At 35.9% G+C, this 21,753-nt stretch overlaps 1 protein-coding gene across 1 annotated transcript in view; it reads left to right on the plus strand.

Annotated features, from left to right (window-relative positions):
* The first annotated feature begins 2,621 nt into the window (after positions 1-2,621).
* LOC146004142 (uncharacterized) overlaps positions 2,622-21,753 on the plus strand; it is a 93,921-nt gene continuing 74,789 nt past the window's right edge. Inside the window, exon 1 of the mRNA XM_083142807.1 lies at positions 2,622-4,517. Coding sequence (XP_082998933.1) covers positions 2,622-4,517 — 1,896 coding nt within the window. The remainder of the gene's footprint in view (positions 4,518-21,753) is intronic.

The following is a 21,753-nucleotide window of genomic DNA, read 5'->3' on the forward strand; positions in this document are numbered from 1 at the left end:
AAAAAGTAAGCCATGGTTTGATAATGAATGTCATAATCTAATAGAAATAAGAAATCAGGCTATATTTAGGTGGTTATATAACTCTGATGATACAAATCTAAACAATTATAATAGAATAAAACGAGAAGTTAACCACACGTTGAGAAGTAAAAAAAGAGATTACTTGAAAAGCAAACTTAACGAAATTGAAACAAACAGCAAAAATAAAAATATCAGAGATTTATATAAAGGTGTAAATGAGTTTAGAAAGGGGTGGCAACCTAAAGTAAACTTGATAAAAGATAAAGACGGTGATTTTCTAGCTGACCCAAGCGATATTCTAAATAGATGGAAGAACTACTTTAATGACCTTTTAAATGTCCATGTAGGAGATAAATCAGAAGTGAATGAAGTACACACAGCAGAACCTTTAGTTCCAGAACCTAACTTGACTGAAGTTCAAGATGCTATTAAAAGGCTAAAGAATAATAAAGCACCTGGCATTGATTTAATACCAGCTGAGTTAATTAAATATGGTGGAAATTCATTAATGTGTCAAATTCATAAATTAATTTGTTTAATATGGAATAAAGAAGAAATCCCTCAACAGTGGAAAGAATCCATAATTGTTCCTGTGTTTAAAAAAGGTGATAAAATGAACTGCAATAATTACCTTGGAATTTCTCTACTCTCAACAACATGTAAAATATTATCTAACATTATTTTAACAAGACTAACCCCATATGCTAATGAAATTATAGCTGATTATCCATGTGGATTTAAACGTAACAGATTAACTACAGACCAAATTTTTCACATTAGACAGACAATTGAAAAAAAGTGGGAATATAATCAAAATGTCCATCAGCTATTCATGGATTTCAAAAAAGCATATGATTCTGTCAAAAGAGATAAATTATATAATATATTAGTAGAGTTTGGAATACCTAAGAAGCTTGTTAGTATGATAAAAATATGCACCAGTGAAACAGAAAGTAAAATTCGTGTGGGTATCAATATGTCTGACAAATTTACATTTCATGATGGTTTAAAACAAGGAGATGCATTATCTCCATTGCTCTTTAATTTTGCCTTAGAATATGCTGTTAGGAAGGTAAAAGAAACTAAAGAAGAACTAAAATTAAATGGTGTGACTCAGTTGTTAGCATATGCAGATGATGTATACTTACTGGGGGATGATGTAAATACAATTAAGAATAATGCAAAAATATTTTTCAAAACTGCTCAAGACATAGGTTTGGAAGTTAACAAAGAGAAAACTAAATATATGCTTACAGACCGAAACCAAGTGTTAGGTAATAATCAAAATCTAATTATTGATAACAACTTGTTTGAACCAGTTTCCAAATTCAAATACTTAAGGAGTAATATTAACAAATGAAAATTAAATTAAAGGGGAAATAAAAAGTAGGCTTAATTCAGGAAATGCATGTTACTTCTCTCTTCATAAACTTTTCTCTTCTCGTTTAATATCTAAGAAACTAAAAGTTAAAATATACAAAACGGTTATTTTGCCTGTAGTAATATATGGATGCGAAACTTGGTCCCTTACATTGAAAGAGGAACATAAATTGAGAGTATTTGAAAATAAGATCCTTAGGAAAATATTTTTACCTAAAAGGGATGAGGAGACAGGTGAGTGGAGAATGTTACAAAATTTAGAACTACATAATTTGTATTCATGCCCAGATATTACTACAATAATTAAATCAAGACCACTTAGGTGGGCAGGCCATGTGGCACGAATGGGAGAGGAAAGAGGAGTTTACAGGATTCTTGTTGGGAAACCTGATGGTAAGAGACGTGTAGGGAGGCCAAGACGAAGATGGAGGGACAACGTTGAGATGGACCTAAAGGAAATTGGTAGGTATAAAAAAGAGTATATAGAATTTGCTGAAGATAGGGAAAGATGGAAGGCCTGTGTTGCTACAGCCATGAACCTTCGGGTTTAAGAAGGCTAAGAGTTGGCTGGTTGATTTGTTAGATCTTTAAGAATGAACTTTTGAAGAAACTGTTGTAATAATATTCTTCACTCCACTTCCCTACTGTACAATTATATTTACTGTCTTGTTATGTTTGCCTGAATATTCCCTCATACTCTATTACACAAATTGCACAGTTAGGTGTCACGAATTCTAAAACTCTCAAGATTATGAGCTAAATCACACCTCCTCTCTTCACTAGATCCTTTTCTATACCAGCAGCTTGAACCTCCAATTCACCAATGTGATTCGCACAATTTATATCACTCCTTTATAAAGATTCTCTCTTTCCGAATCTTGCATCGTTGACAGCAAATCATACTTTCGTTCTATTCCTTCCCCCCTATTCATTCACTCGAATCTACATTGCGAAACGATCAATTTAATATCTTCATTACACGCACGCACTTCCAAAATGTTCCCGTTGGTATCTCATTGAGAGACATGTAAATCAGATTTCAGCTCCTCTTTCAGCCTCAAGCATGTTTTCTCAACAATCTTCGAGGTCATTTTTTGCCTCACTAGTTTCAACTTTGCATACTATAAGTCCGCTTTGAGCAACTCTTTACTTTCAAGGAGCTCCGATTTCAGACTGCTCGAAGTATATTGGACTGGAAGCCTGTATCTGAACGAATAATTATGGTCAGATTACAGGCAAAGGTTAGAAATGTGAGCATCATACAATGCTATGCACCTACAAACCAAGCAGAAATAGAAGAAAAACAAGAGTTCTACAAAGAATTACAAGACACTATAAATAAGGTTAAGAAGAAAGATGTTATTATTGTAATGGGCGATTTAAATGCTAAAATTGGCTCAGAAAATGTTGGACTGGAGCAAGTGATTGGCAAGCATGGTCTAGGTGATAGAAATGAAAATGGGGAAATGTTTGTAGATTGGTGTGCCTCAAATGAAATGACTATTGGAGGTACACTATTTGCACATAAAAATATACATAAGATCTCTTGGGTATCCCCAGATCATAGAACTCAAAATCAGATTGATCATATAGCTATAAGTAGGAAATGGAGAACATCTTTATTAGATGTGAGAAGTAAACGTGGAGCAGATGTCAGCAGTGATCATCATCTTATGGTAGCCAGTTTTAGGGTAAAAATTATGGCCGCAAAGGAGAAATTTAATAAACAAAGCACAAAGTTTGACATTGGAAAACTACAGAATAATAGTGTAAAACAGGACTTCAAGTTGCAACTTCAAAACAAATATCAAGAACTAGGGGAGCTGGATGGTGATGAGGTGGAACAACACTGGGAAAAGGTGAAAAATACATTTACAACAGTATCAAAAGAAGTTTTGGGATATAGAAACCCTAAGAAAAAGAACTGGATGTTAGAGGAAACTTGGAGGAAAATAGAAGAAAGGAAACACATTAAGCAGAAGATTAATATGTGTAAAACTAGGAAAAAGAAAGCAGAATTACAAGAAGAATATAGGAAAAAAGATCATGAAGTGAAATATAGTGCGCGAGCTGACCGTAGAAAATGGACCAGTGAGCTAGCCGGGAAGGCAGAAAAAGCAGTAAATGAGGGAAATATGAAGGAAGTATACCAAATTACAAAGATCTTGTCTCAAAAGAAAACCATACGGAATCGCCCAGTGAGAAATAGAGATGGAGTACTCCTTACGAATAAGGAAAATCAGCTCAATAGATGGAAAGAACATTTTTCAGAAGTATTAAACCAAACCATAGAAGGGACAGAAGATTTGCTTGAAATACCGGAAGAAATGCCAGAATATGAGATAGAAGATGAAATAACTACTAAAGAACCAACAAAAGAAGAAATTAAAAAAGCACTGAGAGAACAAAAGAGTGGTAAAGCACCTGGAATTGATAACATTCCACCAGAAATTCTTAAGGAAGACATGGAGATGACAATAGAAATATTACAACCACTTTTTGCAAAAATATGGAAAACAAAATCAATACCAGAAGATTGGAAAAGAGGTTTACTAGTAAAAATACCTAAGAAGGGAGATATCACTAACTGCAATAACTGGAGAGGCATAACACTACTTTCAGTTCCTAGTAAAGTTCTAAGTAGAATTATTTTAAACCGAATTAAAGGATGTGTTGAGAAAAAGATCCGGAGAGAACAAGCAGGCTTTCGAAGCAACCGTTCCTGTATAGATCAGATAAATACACTGCGTATTATTATAGAACAGAGTATGGAATACTTCTCTAATATGTACCTTATATTTGTGGATTTCCAAAAAGCATTTGATTCTGTAAATAGAATGAAAATGTGGACAATTGTAAAAGAATATGGCATTCCAGCACACATGATTGATCTTATTAAAAACTCCTATGATGGTTCCACATGTCAAGTTGTGCATGAGGGACTACTTACGGATCCAATACCAGTTATTTCAGGAGTAAGGCAAGGATGTATTTTGTCACCAACAATATTTCTGATGGTAATTGATAAAGTAATGAATAGGGTAACGGAAGGAAAAAGGAGAGGTATAAATTGGAGTCTCACCCAACAGCTAGAAGACTTGTGTTTTGCAGATGATGTTTGTCTGCTGTCTCACACATACCGTAATATGGAAAAGAAATTAGGAAATTTGGATAAGGAAGGGAAAAGAGTTGGTTTAAAGATAAATAGTACAAAGACGAAATCATTAAGAACAAATGTAAAAAATATGGAAAATTTCCACTTGAATGAGGAAAATATTGAAGAGGTAAAGGAGTTTACATATCTGGGGAGTTTGGTGACAAATACAGGGGGAACAGAAGATGATGTTAGATCAAGAATTAGGAAAGCAAATGTGGCATTTATTCAGCTATATAAAGTTTGGAAAGCCAGAGAAATTTCAATAAGAACTAAGCTGCGAATTTTTAGAACTAATGTGAAGTCGGTTCTCCTTTATGGATGTGAAACTTGGAAAGTAACAAAGAAAATTACTAAAGACCTACAGACATTCATAAACAGATGCCTAAGGAAACTTCTGGGAATATATTGGCCAGATATTATCTCAAATGAAGATCTATGGAAACGTACGCAAGAGGAACCGGTGGCAATACAGATCAAAAGAAGAAAATGGAAGTGGATTGGCCACACATTGAGGAAAGATCCATCGGCAATAGAGAGACAAGCATTGAGCTGGAATCCACAAGGGCAACGTAGGAGAGGAAGGCCAAGAATGAGTTGGAGAAGGACAATAGAGCAAGAAATATGTGAAGCAGGAAAGACCTGGAACGAGATAAGGAAGATGGCTGGAAACAGAGTCCGTTGGCGATGCTTCGTTGAGGCCCTATGCTCCGTAGCGGAGTAACAGGAAATAAGTCAAGTATTCATTCACTCGAATCTACATTGCGAAACGATCAATTTAATATCTTCATTACACGCACGCACTTCCAAAATGTTCCCGTTGGTATCTCATTGAGAGACATGTAAATCAGATTTCAGCTCCTCTTTCAGCCTCAAGCATGTTTTCTCAACAATCTTCGAGGTCATTTTTTGCCTCACTAGTTTCAACTTTGCATACTATAAGTCCGCTTTGAGCAACTCTTTACTTTCAAGGAGCTCCGATTTCAGCAGTTGATTGCTTTTCTCGTGACATACGCTAAGAGCCTGTAGCTCTTCTTTCTATTCAAGAAACACTGAATTTCAGATGCCACATTTCATTTCCACAAGTTACAATACCCCAGCTCCATACTCATGATTTTCAAATTGCAAAACTCGTAAAATTGCTAACACCAAACATTAATTATGTACCTCCCGTAAGGTAACGCACGAAACGCAATTTGTAGGTTCACAGATGTGCAGAATTAGAAAAAGGAAAAAGAAAATTACAAACATTTTAGTCCCATCTCTTATCGAAGAACAGGATCGATAAATCTCTAACTATATTTAGTTTGAACTTTTGTTATTCGTCAAATTTCTACATCGGCAACCCACGCACTACTTCACGAATTTGAAGCCAGAGAATATTTGCTTGTGAACACTCCAATCTATATTTGGAACCTCCCGACCACCAACCCCAAAAGTACCATCGTTCGATTGCCTGGACGACTATTCCAATCACTAATACATAATGCATCTTACAGGTGATATTACGTCGGAAAACCACAGGCGCGCTGGTCTCCAAACCGATTAATTAAGAAAACCCCAGCTCCATAACAATTCTGTCTCTTACAATATCTATGGAGAAAAATGTAAACTCCTTAAACATTAACATGCGCATATGACAAAATGTCATAATTGAGTACCCTGCACTCAAGTCAACATTAAAATCTGAAATAATATTGCATGTCCGAACCATACATGACATTTCAGTTCATTTTGCATCACCTCAAATCACACAATTCATTATTACAAATGGTTCCGGTATTCACAAATATGAAGAGATACCTTTCGTTACGATATTGTCAAACCATATTTACAAACATATATCATCACATACTCTTATTTAAATATCCCAATCAAGTATGAAAATATCCCGTGCATATCAAACTGAAAAATATTGCTCTCTGAAATGGTTCTCAGCATAGCATGGTAATAGATCGCAACCATGCGTGCTAACCCGAGGCAAAATTTCTCCTACTTGGCTTAATCATCCCCCGCCCGCAAAACTTGACTTCTCCAACTGACGTAGAGAAATTATCTACTCCCCAACATCTGAAGAATTCACAGGAAGAATTCCTTTAGGAACCCCATTTTTCTTCAATGAACTTCCAATACCAGTTTGACATACTCATCATGTATGTCTATGTTTAATATTTTTCTACTCACTAAACGGCAAGAGACTCGATCGCATCGTATTATCTAGCCCACAGAAAAATCTCGCCCACTTCCTATTCTTATCCACAGCTTGTAATACCTTACTTCACTCTCTTACGAAGTCAAGGAATCTACTTCCTGAGCACCTTAGAGAGAGCATTAGCATTCCTCAAGAAGCCACCACATTTAAAAACGTTATAAATAGATGTTTGATACTTTCAATATCCTGTTTTCCTTATGTTATCTATTTATAGAATAGGTGGTCCACAACTACCCATATCAGGGATATTAACAACATACACCCTTGACCATTGTGCATTGATCACATATTTACACGTGACTTGTTAGATCTTTAAGAATGAACTTTTGAAGAAACTGTTGTAATAATACTGTTCACTCCACTTCCCTACTGTACAATTATATTTACTTTCTTGTTATGTTTGCCTGAATATTCCCTCATACTCTATTACACAAATTGCACAATTAGGTGTCATGAATTCTAAAACTATGAGCTAATTATGAGCTAAATCATACCTCCTTTCTTTACTACACCCTTTTCTATACCAGCAACTACAACATCCAATTCACCTATCTGATTCGCGCAATTTATATCCATCCTTTATAGAGATTCTCTCTTTCCGCATCGAGCATCGTTGACAGCAAATCATACTTTCGTTCTATTCCCTTTGCCCTATTCATTCAGTCGAATCTACATTCAGAAACGTTTAATTTAATATCTTCATTACACGCAAGCAATTCCAAAATATTCCCGTTGGTATCTCATTGAAAGACATGTAAATCAGATTTCAGCTTCTCTTTCAGCCTCAAGCATGTTTTCTCAACACAATCTTCGAGGTCAATTTTGCCTCACTAGTTTCAACATTGCATACTATAAGTTCCGCTTTGAGCAACTCTTTACTTTCAATGAGCTCCGATTTTAGCAGTTCATTGCTTTTCTCGTGACAGACGCTAAGAGCCTATAGCAGTAGTGGGTTTTATGCTATAGCAAGGACCACTTACAAGTGTAGAAAGGAAGAGCCCCCCTCCAGCAGATTTGTTTATACTTAAAACTAGCTCAACATGGGCATATGAGCTTTTTGCTCAAGTGTGGAACCCCCTCTAATCCAAGATTTTTGTAAAAATGCCCTCAGGAATTTTTCGGAAAGGAAGAGCCCCCTTAGATTGTTTTCCTCATACTTACAAAAGGCACTTCTGTGAGATTGTTGTCCATAAACTTGTCAAAAATTGATATTTTTTTGGCCATACCTGAAATTATGCTAAACCCATACCTACCCATACATATTTATTTCAGGTTTAAGTTCAATTGGATACCAGGCTCAATTTGTATATCTAATATTAAACAATGTAATTCTTCTAGAATTGCTCCGTGACTCTCTCATTTCTTACATCATAAACATATGATTTTTCTCCTATAAGAATAACACTACATATGGTGTCATCAGGTAAAGCCTCATGGAATTCACAGATAATTTTAATGTTTGTTCTGTCATTCACCACAACCTGTTTCCTTTTTGAAGTGTTAATTACAAACATGGGTCTCTGTGCCTTGAATTCATCTGGTGTGTAGTACATGTCAGTATTGCCAATTGTAGAAAACAGTAAACAAAATTTGCTTGTTTTAGAGATATTCCAAAAATATATATATATTTGATAAGCAACAACAACAGGGCCATCTATGTGCAAATGTCTGAACTCGGTGAACACTTGGGAACAAGTCAATATGTCAATATTTTTAACTCTTTTTGCCAGTAATAGGGAATGGTAGTAAGCATTAGACAAAGTACTTTGGAGCCGAATATGCCTTTCTTAAGACGTCGTATATTGCTAAAATATCTTTAATTCACATATTTCTCATACCGCCGTATCTTGTTCTATTAGGCCTCTTCAAGAAAATTGCCAATTAGTGAAAATTAATTGATCACAACAGCAAAAGAGGTGCTAATAGGGCAAGCATACAATGATATGGGGATATGTGAATTGTTGGTTTCTTCGATTCAGATAAATGGATCGAATTGAAACTGGGATATTTTGCATTTTTTTTCACATTTTTTCCAGCTTGTTTGTTGTAATCTATTCATATTTAGAGTCAGGCTTATATCTGTCCAAGTTGTTATATAAAATCAATACACATGGCATTAGGTCAGTGCCTTCTGGGACATGCATGTTTGTGCAGGTATTTGTGCTAGGTCAGTGCCTCTGAAGGCCGCTGCTTTCTTCTCAAGACCCAGTTCTCAACCGGCCTGGGAATCAATATATTGATTTGTTCTATTGCCTTCAGCAATTGCCTTGATGGATTAGTTCCTGCGAGCGCCAGGGCATGGCGTGCAGTGCTGATTGCATGTACACCCAGCAGAGAAACGGGAGGTACGCACAGGAGAAAATACTCCAGCCATGCAGAGTCACCCCCATAAATATAATTATCCTAGGATCAAAATTAGTAACAGAATAGAGAAACAAAAATTATAATAGGGCTTGGATACAGCTACCAGCCATTATATTTTTATTTTGAACACAGCACTTAAAACTAAGCCAAGATGCACCCCTACCCACACCTACCCACCCCCACCCCCACACAGCCCAAAGTGGTTCCTAAATACAAATCTCAAGAACTAATTGACATAGAGCTATGCAGTTTTTTTGTCTGTACTGAACCCAACTGATTAAGCATAGAGATTAGATTTAAAACCCAGGAAATTTTATATAAATACCAAAGCCAAAAATATTAACACACACACACACATACATACATACACACACACACACAGCACAGTGCTGAACCCAACTGATATTTTTATCCAGTATAAAGTTTTGAATTGAAGCCCAGGAAATTGTATATAATAAACAACAACAAAAATGCCAAGTCAAAAATATTGTGACCAATGCAATAAAAATATATTTAGCTCTAATTGGGCTAGACACCAAAAGATTTGTAACCCAGACAAATACAGAACTCCCACAAAAATTTGCCCCAAATGCAATAGAAAATATAACATGCAATACTTCAAATATACACATAAAGATACTTGCTCTGCACAGTCATCAACATTGCCCTCACAACCATCTACATCTGGTCTGAAAAGGAAGCATGAAGCACCTGTTAATGCTGGACCTGCAAAGCAGCCACGCTATGAACCCATCCATAGCAGTTTTAATGGCCAATTAAGAGATCACCGGTTTGTATCAGAGCCAAGATGTGGTATTGAGAATTTTTTGAACAGTGTAAATTCTGATCTGCAGGCAATTCTAAATGCACAAAATGGCTCTTATAAGCTGTCCCTCAAATTGTTTGCACAATATAAGAAACCAAATGGCACTAAATTTACACAGCCCCATATAACAGCAACTGTACCTGTATATTCAAATGCAAATTCAGACACAATAATAAGCAGGTTGATAGATCAATTAAATATTAAACACTCTGAATTTGCGGCAAAAGAGTCTGGATGGAGCCTATGCGGCTCTTCACACAGGCTCTATGTTAATATTTCTGAATTCACTCCATTACAAGGATCTACATATTTGCCATTACCTGATAATATTAAAAACAGAAGAGCCGTGGTTAATATAAAAAATACCGACCAGAAATGCTTTTTGTGGTGTATATTAGCTGCTTTGTTTCCAGTTTCAAGGCATCCTGAGAGAATAAATTATTACAAACAACATGAACATGATTTTGACGATGCAATGGATGGTTTGGAATATCCAATGTCTGTACAGAATATTGATAAATTTGAAAAAAGGGCCAGGCATATCAATGGCAAACAATTATCTATTAATGTATTTATTTGCTCCACTGGCAATTGCTCAATAGAACCTCTCAGAATCAGTACAATTGATGATGAATCTGCTATTTCAATTGATTTGCTCTTAATTGAAGAGGATGGCAAATATCATTACACTCTGATACATAATCTTGAAGCTTTAGTGAGAACACAACTAGACAAATCTAATAGAATATTTAAGTTGTGTAGAAGATGTTTAACTGTATTTGATGGTCAAAAAATGGTGAAGAGGGTTCCTGAAAAAAATGCCGAAATTGCCAAAAACAAGTTAATTGAGCATCTGAAATACTGTAAAAATCATAAACCTGTTCATATGGTGATGCCCAATCCAAGTGAAAATTGCAAATTCAAAAAGTTTGAAGCCTTGTTGGAACACCCAGCATATATTCTCTGTGATTTTGAATCAAATCTCAAATCTCTTGCATCCTGCAATCCAGATCCTGAAGAATCTTCAATTACACCATACCAGCTACATGAACCTTCCAGCTTTTGTTATGTGGTTGTACAGGATGGTGTTGTTACTAAAGAATATTCATACATGGGGCCAGATGCCATCAAAATATTTGCACATAGAATAGAAAATGAGTGCCGTGACATAGCATCTAATATTTTATTAAAATCAAAACCCATGTTGCCTTTAACAGAGAAACAGATTGAAGATTTCAACAATGCAGAAAAATGCCCGGTATGTGATTCTGAATTTTCAGATACAAATATCAAGGTGAAACACCATTCTCATACAGATGGTAAATTCAAAATGGCCCTGTGTAATAGCTGTAATATTAAGATCAAGAGACCAAGATTTGTCCCCATATTTTGTCATGGAGCATCCAATTATGATTTTCATCATCTGATCAGGTACGAGGGGTTTGAGAAGCAGAATTTAAATATTTTAGCTGAAAATGATGAGAAATATATATCTATTAGCAAAACAATTAAAGTTAATGGTGTTCCTATTCACATAAGATTTCTTGATTCTTACAGATTTTTACCTGCTAGCCTGGATACACTGGCCTCTCAATTATCTGATGATCAATTCAAAATCACACGTGCATTGTTTCCAAATCAGGACCTGAAATTAATTAGGCGGAAGGGTGTATATCCATATGATTATGTTACACATTTTTCTAAATTTGATGAGTGCTCCCTGCCACCACAACATGAGTTTTACAGCAAAATCAGAGGTTCTGGAATCACAGATGAAGATTATCACCATGCCCAATTGGTGTGGAACAATTTAAAATGCCGGACATTTGGTGATTATCACATGGCATATTTGAAACTTGATGTGACCCTCTCAGCAGATATAATGCAGGCATTCAGAAAATCTTGTATGCAAAATTATGGACTGGACCCAATATATTTTTACAGTGCCCCGGGCCTAGCATGGGCTGCAATGTTTTTAAACACCAAAAAGCAATTGGATCTGATCCCAGATCAAGATATGTACTTGTTTATGGAGCAAGGTATAAGAGGAGGGGTGGTGCAATGTTCTCAGAGATATGTCAGAGCAAATAACAAATATATGCGTGATTATGATCCAGCACTGCCATCAAATTATATAGTGTATGTAGATGCCAACAGCCTCTATGGTCACGCTATGATGCAAAAACTGCCATATGCAGGGCTTGAATGGGTTGAAGATTTCAATATTGAAGATCTTCAGAACTTTGATGACCGTGAACATGGACTCTTCTTAGAGGTTGATCTGATAATTCCAAAAAATTTCCACAACAAATTTTCTGATCTGCCCCCAATTCCTGAGGTTCAGTGCTCACCTGGCTCTAAACAGAAGAAGCTCATGATGACACTGGAGTCAAAACAGGGATATGTCATATATTACAAGAACCTCCAGTTCCTGATGAAACATGGTGTCCAAGTAACCAAAGTTGGAAAAGTTTTGAGGTTCAGGCACTCAGAATGGTTGAAACCATATATTAATACAAACACGGAGCTTCGAACATCTGCAAAGAGCCAATTTGATAAGTCTTTGTTTAAATTGATGGTCAATTCTGTATATGGCAAAACAATTGAAAATGTCAGAAAACATACCGATGTTAAAATAATTACTGACCCCAGCCTGAGCAAAAAATTGGTTGCAAAGCCTAATTTCAATTACAGAAGAATTTATGATGAGAATATGGCACTTTTCAACATGAAAAAAACAAAAATTAAGTTTGATAAACCTATTTATGTAGGGGCTGCAATATTGGATTTGGCCAAATTGCATATGTTAACATTGTATTATGATGTGTTGAAACCTTTTTATGGTGATAATATAAAATTGATGTACATGGACACGGATAGTTTTGTTCTTGATATTAAAACAGAAAATGTTTATCAAGATATGACCCAGCCTGAATTGTTTCAATATTTTGATACCAGTGAACATAAAGAGATTCAACAACACCACAACAAAAAAGTGCCTGGCAAGTTAAAAGATGAGACACTTGGTGATGTTATTGTGGAATTTGCTGGGTTAAGTGCCAAGATGTACAGTTTTAAAACATGTGATGCTGTTGTCAAAAAAGCCAAGGGCATTGGCAGAGTAACTGTTGAAAAAGAGCTCCAATTTGAAGATTATAAAAATTGTCTCAAATCCCAGAATTTAATCAAAACATCAGAATCCAGAATTCAGAGTGTGGATCACTTATTGACTAGCAATGTTGTAAGAAAAGTGGCTCTGGACCCACATGATGATAAGAGATGCATTTTATCATGTGGCATACATACTTTACCATGGGGTCATTGTGATTTGAAAAATGGGAATCAATGCCCAATCACAGAGCATGATTTGAAATAAATAAACATGCCTATGAACTTATTTGGGTTCAAAAAACAGGCTATTATGGACCTGCCAACACCACAAGCCTCTCCTGATATACTGTCTAAACTGAGTGCTTTGTTAATTATTCATCTGAACAGCATATTTACAGATATTGATGATGAAACAGGCAAAATATTGTACATATTTAACAATAATTTAAATCATTACCAATTACCTGTAGGTGGGCAATTACAATTTATTACAACCCCTGAGGGTGATGTCAAGATTTCAATGGGGAGAAATATTTATAGAATTAAGCACTCAAACATGGTTTCTGGCACTGTTTATACTGTTTCTGCTGGTGACTGCTTATATATTGAGGTCCCTGGATCCTATGACAAACTTATACCCTTTTTTATAGAATTAAGAATCAGGTATTCAATAATAAATAACTACTAAACAAAATGCCTAATGATATTTTTGGCCATACAAGACATGAAGATCACAGTGATGAGATTTTGATGCTTGATGTCAGAGTCTAAGAAGTGATTTACAAGCTTTACAAACCACACTCAATGCCAGTCTTCAATTAGAAATTACAAATTTACAATCACAATGCATGGACTCTCTTCTTAAAATTGATTCTGAACTTAAATTATTGCTTCAGAAATATACTGACCTGGCCACATTGGATAATTTTCAAAGTTTGGAAGAAGCTGTTGCAGCTCTTCAAGCCAAATTTAAGACCCAAGCCACCAATTCTGAGCAATTGAAACAGCAATTGGAAGAGCAAATAAATAATGTCCAGGCACAGCTCCAAACAATTGTCAAAAGCATAAAATCACAAGAAGATTTTGATCTAGTGATTTCCACTCTAAAAGAACAGATTCAGTCACTCCAAATACCTAATCTGGACCCTCTGAACAATGCCATAGCCGAGGTTAAAGAAAAAATTGAGACACTTGAAAATTTTATGAACAATTTGCCATCTTCTGATGCTTTGAATGCAATAACTCGGAGTGTAGCAAATATTAAGCTGCAACTTGAAACATATGAAGATTTTGGAAAAATTCAAAGTTCCATAACCCATCTTGAAGGTACAATAGCAGCAGTGCAAAGTGATTTGGCAAATGTACTAGAATCCAGATTGCCTGGGATTGTAGATACTCTTGTCAGTGTCCAGCAACAAATCACAAAGCTTGAAAACCTCAACACTGAATCTGAACTGTCTCATTTTCATCACTTGATAGATGATATCCAAACAAAACTTGAAATTTTACAACAATCCACACCCTCTCAGGCAGATATAGCCCTGCTCCAAAATGCTATGCAAAATGTGGCTGATGCTTCTGAATTAAACAATGTGAAATTGGCACTTGAATCTTTGCAAAATACAGTGTCAAATCTTCCTACATCACAGGAACTTAAAAATATTAAGAGAGCAGTGAATAGGATATTGAAATCAGAAGATATCAAGAATATCCAGGCAGAGATCAAACATCTCACTCAGACAGTGGCCACTCTACCAACCAATCAACATATTAATGAATTGCATGCCCTATTTGAGGATATCAGAAGACAGGTCCATGATCTTACAGCTCAAAATTCAAAATTGGCAATTGTTGAAAATTTGCAACAAATTGTAGCTAATATCAAGCAACAGCTAGGAACCATGGAATCCAATCAAGCAAATGCTCTGTCTGTTTTTGCCACCCAGCTACAAGAGATTGTGCAACAATACAAGAGACTTGCTGTGGACATAAAAATAAAGCCGGGCCATGATGATGTTGTTAGAACTATCAATGAGCACCTTGAATCTGTAACAAGTAGATTGCTCACAGCAGAAAAGGAAATAACAGGCATAATCGAGAATCCAAAACATTCAGTAATTCTTGAATTGTACAGCATCCCCAACAAAGAATATGATTCTCCATTTACACCAGGTGGCAAAATATATATGCTGTCCCCTGCACAATTTTATTACCAGTTTTTTGTTGGGGGCACATTGAGACCAATCAAGATCAAATATTGGCTTCAGCCACAGGCACACCACTACCCCACCTTATCAATAACAAATACTGATAACAAAGTGAAAATCAGCAGTGTAGAATTGGAGGATTTTACAGATCCCAATACATTAGAAACAGCCTATACTGAAGATGATGGCTCTTTGGAATTTAAAATACAAATAGGGGACAAATTATATTTAGAAAATCCTGCAGTATCAGCTGCTGAACACCCCATAGTTGCAATATTCTTGTTTACATATTATGTCTAGAAAAATTATTGTTGATGAATTACACAGACAGGCCCGACATAATTTTAAGAGACTCCCAGTAGTCACAAAGGGCATAGATGATTTATGGCAGAGCGATTTGATTGAAATGGCAAGTGGGCAGTTGAAAAACTTAGACAAAATCAACAAGGGCTACAAGTATCTACTCACTGTAATAGACACATTTTCAAAATTTGCCTGGGCTGTGCCACTCAAATCCAAGACTGGAAAATGTGTTACAGAAGCCCTCAGGACAATCATCAATCAGAGTGGAAGATCCCCGCGCTATTTGCAAACAGATAATGGCAAAGAATTTTATAATTCAGTGTTTCAACAATTTATTAAAAGCCAGGCAATAAAACATTATTCGAGTTACAGTGATCTCAAAGCCTCAATTGTAGAGAGATTCAACAGAACCCTAAAAAATCTTATGTATAAACAATTTACACTTCAAGGTAATTATAAATGGATTAATATTCTTCCAGAACTTCTACATAAATATAACAACTCGGTCCATTCCACAATCAACATGAAACCCTCTGAAGTAACTTCATCTGATGAGCAAAAATTGATCAGCACTGTTTATTATCCTAGATATCAGCCAACAACAAGAAAGGCCAGATACAGGGTGGGGGATCAAGTAAGAATCAGTAAATATAAGCACTTATTCAAGAGAGGCTTTACAAGAAACTGGAGCAGTGAATTATTTACAGTGGTTCAGGTTAAACCCGGGAGCCTTAACACATATATAATAAAGGATCACCGAGGAGAAATTCTCAAAGGCAGGTTCTATGAACAAGAGCTCAGCAAAACTAAACAGCCTGACACATATCTCATAGAAAAAATTATCCGCAGAAAAGGCAACAAGTTACTTGTCAAATGGCTGGGACTTCCAGAACACAGCTGGATCGATGCAAACAAAATAATAATATGAGCACCTGGGATGTTATAAAAAGGCTGCCAGAACCTGAACAACAGAATAAGAGAAATGGCAACTTGCTACCTGATAATATTAGGTGTCTTATTGTTGGGCCATCTGCTTGTGGTAAAACTACACTAATGGTTGATAATTTTTTATTGGCACCCAACTGGTTAGACTGGAAAAACAGGCACTTGTATATCTTCTCTAAGAGCTTGGAACAATTAAAATATCAGCAGCTGATGAAGCTATATGATGGATTGGATATTGCCACTTTTGAACCAGATGTTAAGCCACTCCATGAATGTCTCGATAATTCTGTTGTTGTGTTTGATGACGTTATATTGGATAATCAAAACAAGGTTAGAAATTTCTTTACACAGGGCCGCCACAAAAACATTGATTGCTTCTACCTGGCACAGACTTTTTCAAAAATACCCAAGCAACTGATCCGAGACAACAGCAATTTTATATGTGTGTTTCATCAAGATCATACCAACCTCAAGCACATACATGATGAATATGTAGGTGGGGACTTGAGCTACAATGATTTTTCCAAGTTTTGCAGCAAGTGCTGGAACCAGGACAGTTATGGGTTTGTCACAATTGATATGACAAGAACACCCAATAGTGGCAAATACAGAAATAAAATCAACAATTTTCTAGACATTGAAACATAAATAAATAACCATGAAAAGGCCAATCATTGATGATCTTAAGTTAAGAGATTATCTTGTAAAAAGATTTAAGGGATGGAAATCAGAGAACCGAGGAATTTATGAAAAACACAAACAAACAGAACAGCCTGTAATTGATGCTATTAATAATTTAGGTAAAAATATCAAAACTGTTACAGAGCAAAATCAAAACTTGCTCACAGAGCTTGTACCTGTAGCTGCTAGGAACATATTAGATTATCCAATCACCCCACTTTCAAGTATTCATACACCTAGTTCTATTGGTCCTCAAAGAATTGAGGCTAGTCAGGATCCTATTGAATTGGGTCTTCTTGCTCAAAAATATTTAAGCACACCTAAAGACAATAAAGATGAGGTGTTTGGCTTATATGCTGACACAGAGCTTGATGGCAGCATCATACATAGAATTGGCAATTTCAGAGTAACATTTATGGGAGATGATATAATTGTATATTCAGAATCTCGACTTGGAGAAAAAGGTGCTTTTGTTAAATATGCCGGAACACCTGGATTGTGGGAACTCATGACCAGGAAGAGACCTGGCAGCTATACAGATCAAGATTATGAGGATTACAAAGAAATATTAATAAAATCAGATGCTCTATACCAGAACAATGATCCCACACAAAAAAGAGTCAAGTCGAGCAGTGGGGCAAAATACAATAATTTAATCAAGCCCATATGGTCACAAATCAAGACTGGCAGTGGAATCAAACAATACAACACCCTGCCCAAAGAATTTGTCTGGGTTGATGATGTCAGGAAACTTGTAGATAGGTTATTGGTGATAGCTGGGGAGGAAAATGCTGGGAACAACAATTTTTACAATGAAAAGGTTGGAATTATGGACATGATAAGCACCAAATTGTCTAATTTTATAGTGAATGACACTAAGGGGATTGGATATCTTATAAAAATAATTAATACTCTACCACCTAAATTTTGGAATATTTCTGAGGGTCGGGGCTTGGTTAATGACATTATAAACAAGCTCCCATTTGAACTACACATTCCAGGCTATCAATATTGTGGTCCAGGCACAAAACTGGATCATAGATTAAACAGAGGGGATCCTGGTGTTAATCCTCTAGATGTTGCTTGTAGAGACCATGATATTGCATACAACACACATTCTGATCTTGACAAGAGACATGTTGCAGACAAGAAATTAGAAGAGGCTGCATTTGGCAGATTTGTAAGCAAAGATGCTTCTTTGAGTGAAAAAATAGCAGCATTGGGAACCACCATAGCTATGAGCACCAAACAAAAACTGGGGTGGGGGCTGTGAATATGTATATAATAAACCTACAATGAAGGCCAAGGGTGTTATGTATCAAATACCTTATGCAGGTCTCAAATCTCTTAAAACTTTTGACAGTCTTTTGACCAAAAAGCAGCGCAAGAAAAAAAATTCTTGTATTGCCAAGGGGCATGGTATGAAATTGTTGCTTAGTACCCCCCAATTAAAAAAATTACAGCAATCAAGAAAAAAATCACATGCGGGGGGTTCATATTTACTATCCCTGCCATCTTAGCTGCTCTCGGGGCTGTTGGGAGCTTGGCTGGGGGATCAGCTGCCATAGCAAAAACAGTAATAGATGCCAAGAAAAATAGGGCAGAATTAGATGAGCAGAAGCGCCATAACCTGGCAATGGAGAAACAAGGCAAAGGTGTTAAGAGAGCCATGAATAAGTTTAAAAAAAACAAGAGCCGCTTACAAACCAAGATATTGAAGCTTTAATCAAGCCACTGGGCATCAAAAATTTTAGAGGTGTGTACATGTCTGATTCTTTGCCAGAACAACCACTCAACAAAGAGTGTGGCATTGTTAATTTGGATAAGTACAAAAATCAGGGCACTCACTGGATCTGTTATCTTAAATATTTAAAAAATGAGGCATTTGTGTTTGATTCATTTGGAGGTGTTCCACCTGAAAATTTAATAAAATATCTAAATTCATCTAATCTTTATTACAATAATGCCCGTGTTCAAAACTTCAAAGATGTTAATTGCGGACATTTGTGTTTATCTGTTCTTAGATATATGTCTCAAATAAATAAACCATCAATTGAAGATTTTCAAAAAGCCTTGTGGTATCTGAAACATCATGGGGGTATTTCATCTCACCAGCCAAAATTCAATATTAAAACTCAAATTGCATGATGACATAGTGTATCCCAAAACAATAGCTCTCAGAGCATTTTATGGCATGTACCTAATCCCTAATATTACACACCACAACAACAAAATTGCAGTAGGGGATGAAAAAATTGTCATCACTCCAGGGCAATACAATCTATCCACTCTAAATGCTCAATTACCCAGAGGTATAGTGTTAAGTCAAAATTCTGTCACTCACAGAGTAGAAATTGTATCTGCCACAGAAACAGTGGATCTGGGTACTATAGGAGAACTGTTAGGCTTTGAGAACAACACAAAACTTGAACCAGGCATCAAACACACTGCTATGAATATACCTAAATTCTTAGCCATAGAGACTCTGAATATTCACTGTAATGTGGCAGAGGGTATGATCACCAAATCAAATGGCATAGGCACTCACAAACAAACAGGCATCATTGCAACATTCAAACCTAATTCTGAATTCATGGAGCCTATTATCTACAATCCATCCCCAACATTATATTTTCCTGTGTGCCATAATAGAATAGATTATATTGAATTGATGGTCACTAATGAAAAAGAAGAATTAGTTGATTTTGCTGGAGCCACAACAACTGCTATCATAGAAATTAACATTTAAATAAAAATACATACAAGAAGAAAATGGAAAATATTGAGAGTTATGAGCTACAATCATTCCCCCCAAACAGGAGGACATTTGCAAATTTAAATCAACCCAACACAGAGATTGAGGTTGATCTTGATGTAGGGGATGGATTTATACACCCCCACAGAGCAGATTTATACATCAAATTTGATGTTGTAAAGCTCGATGGTACAGATTATCCGGCAAATTCAAATATAAGACTTGTAGACAATTTTGTGCCACATCAATTCTCTGAAATTGAGATCAGAAAGCATGGCGTTGTTATAAACAGAGTGGATTATCCCGGCATTACCTCCACAGCTTTGGCCACATTAAAATTATCCAAAACCGAGGCTTCATACTACAAAATAGGTGGATTTGAAGCTGGTGATAAAATTATATCTAAGAACCACACAGTGCTGTTCCCTATGCGCCTATTGCCAGGATTCTTCTCAGATTTCAAAGAAATTATGTGGAAGGGTGGGTTAAGAATTACATTTAGAAGAGCTGCAAATGATAATAATGCTTTGATGAGGTACAGTGCAATAAACCCTGCAGGGGAAGCTCTGCCTAATACCCTACCAGATGCAGGCAAATGCATTATTCAGACTATGGAGTTAAGAATCCCTGTTGTTGAGTATGAAGCCAGTTATGCTCTTAAATACAAAGCTGATATAATAAAAAATCCACAAACTCCTCTCCAATTTTATACATATCAATGTGTACAGAAGCCCGCAACTGGTTCTTATTATGAATTTGATGCCACAAATTCATTCTCCAGTATTCAATATGACATGCCTGATTTTGTGGTAGTATTGTTTCAGACTGGAAGACACAACAATCAGGAAAAAAATTCAAGTAAATTTGATAACTGCAACATGAAGAACATATATCTTAAAAATGGCAGAAATGAGGTATTTCCTAGAGAAAATTACAATTTAGACATGTCCAAGAATGATTTCCTCAAATTATATGAGGCATTTACATCCTTCAAAAGGGTCACTACTGGCAATACTGACATGTATTACACACCAGATGAATTCAAAGCACAGAGACCCATGTTTGTAATTAACACTTCAAAAAGAAAACAGGTTGTGGTGAATGACAGAACAAATATTAAAATTATCTGTGAATTCCATGAGGCATTACCTGATGACACCATATGTAGTGTTATTCTTATAGGAGAAAAATCATATGTTTATGATGTAAGAAATGAGAGAGTCACGGAGCAATTCTAGAAGAATTACATTGTTTAATATTAGATATACAAATTGAGCCTGGTATCCAATTGAACTTAAACCTGAAATAAATATGTATGGGTAGGTATGGGTTTAGCATAATTTCAGGTATTGCCAAAAAAATATCAATTTTTGACAAGTTTATGGACAACAATCTCACAGAAGTGCCTTTTGTAAGTATGAGCAAAACAATCTAAGGGGGCTCTTCATTTCCGAAAAATTCCTGAGGGCATTTTTACAAAAATCTTGGATTAGAGGGGGTTCCACACTTGAGCAAAAAGCTCATATGCCCATGTTGAGCTAGTTTTAAGTGTAAACAAATCTGCTGGAGGGGGGCTCTTCCTTTCTACACTTGTAAGTGGTCCTTGCTATAGCATAAAACCCACTACTTATAGCTCTTCTTTCTATGCAAGAAACACTGAATTTCAGATGCCACATTTCATTTCCACAATAATTTTCGACTCTTTGTTGAACTGTTATATGAAGATTATCAATTATCTAAAGTCACTCGTTCCTATTCTGAACCCATTTTGTATAACAACTTGGAGAAAAATGC

The sequence above is a fragment of the Lepisma saccharinum genome, chromosome 21 (genome assembly GCF_977018435.1).
Source record: "Lepisma saccharinum chromosome 21, izLepSacc3.1, whole genome shotgun sequence".
In the NCBI taxonomy this organism is placed as follows: Eukaryota; Metazoa; Arthropoda; class Insecta; order Zygentoma; family Lepismatidae; genus Lepisma; species Lepisma saccharinum.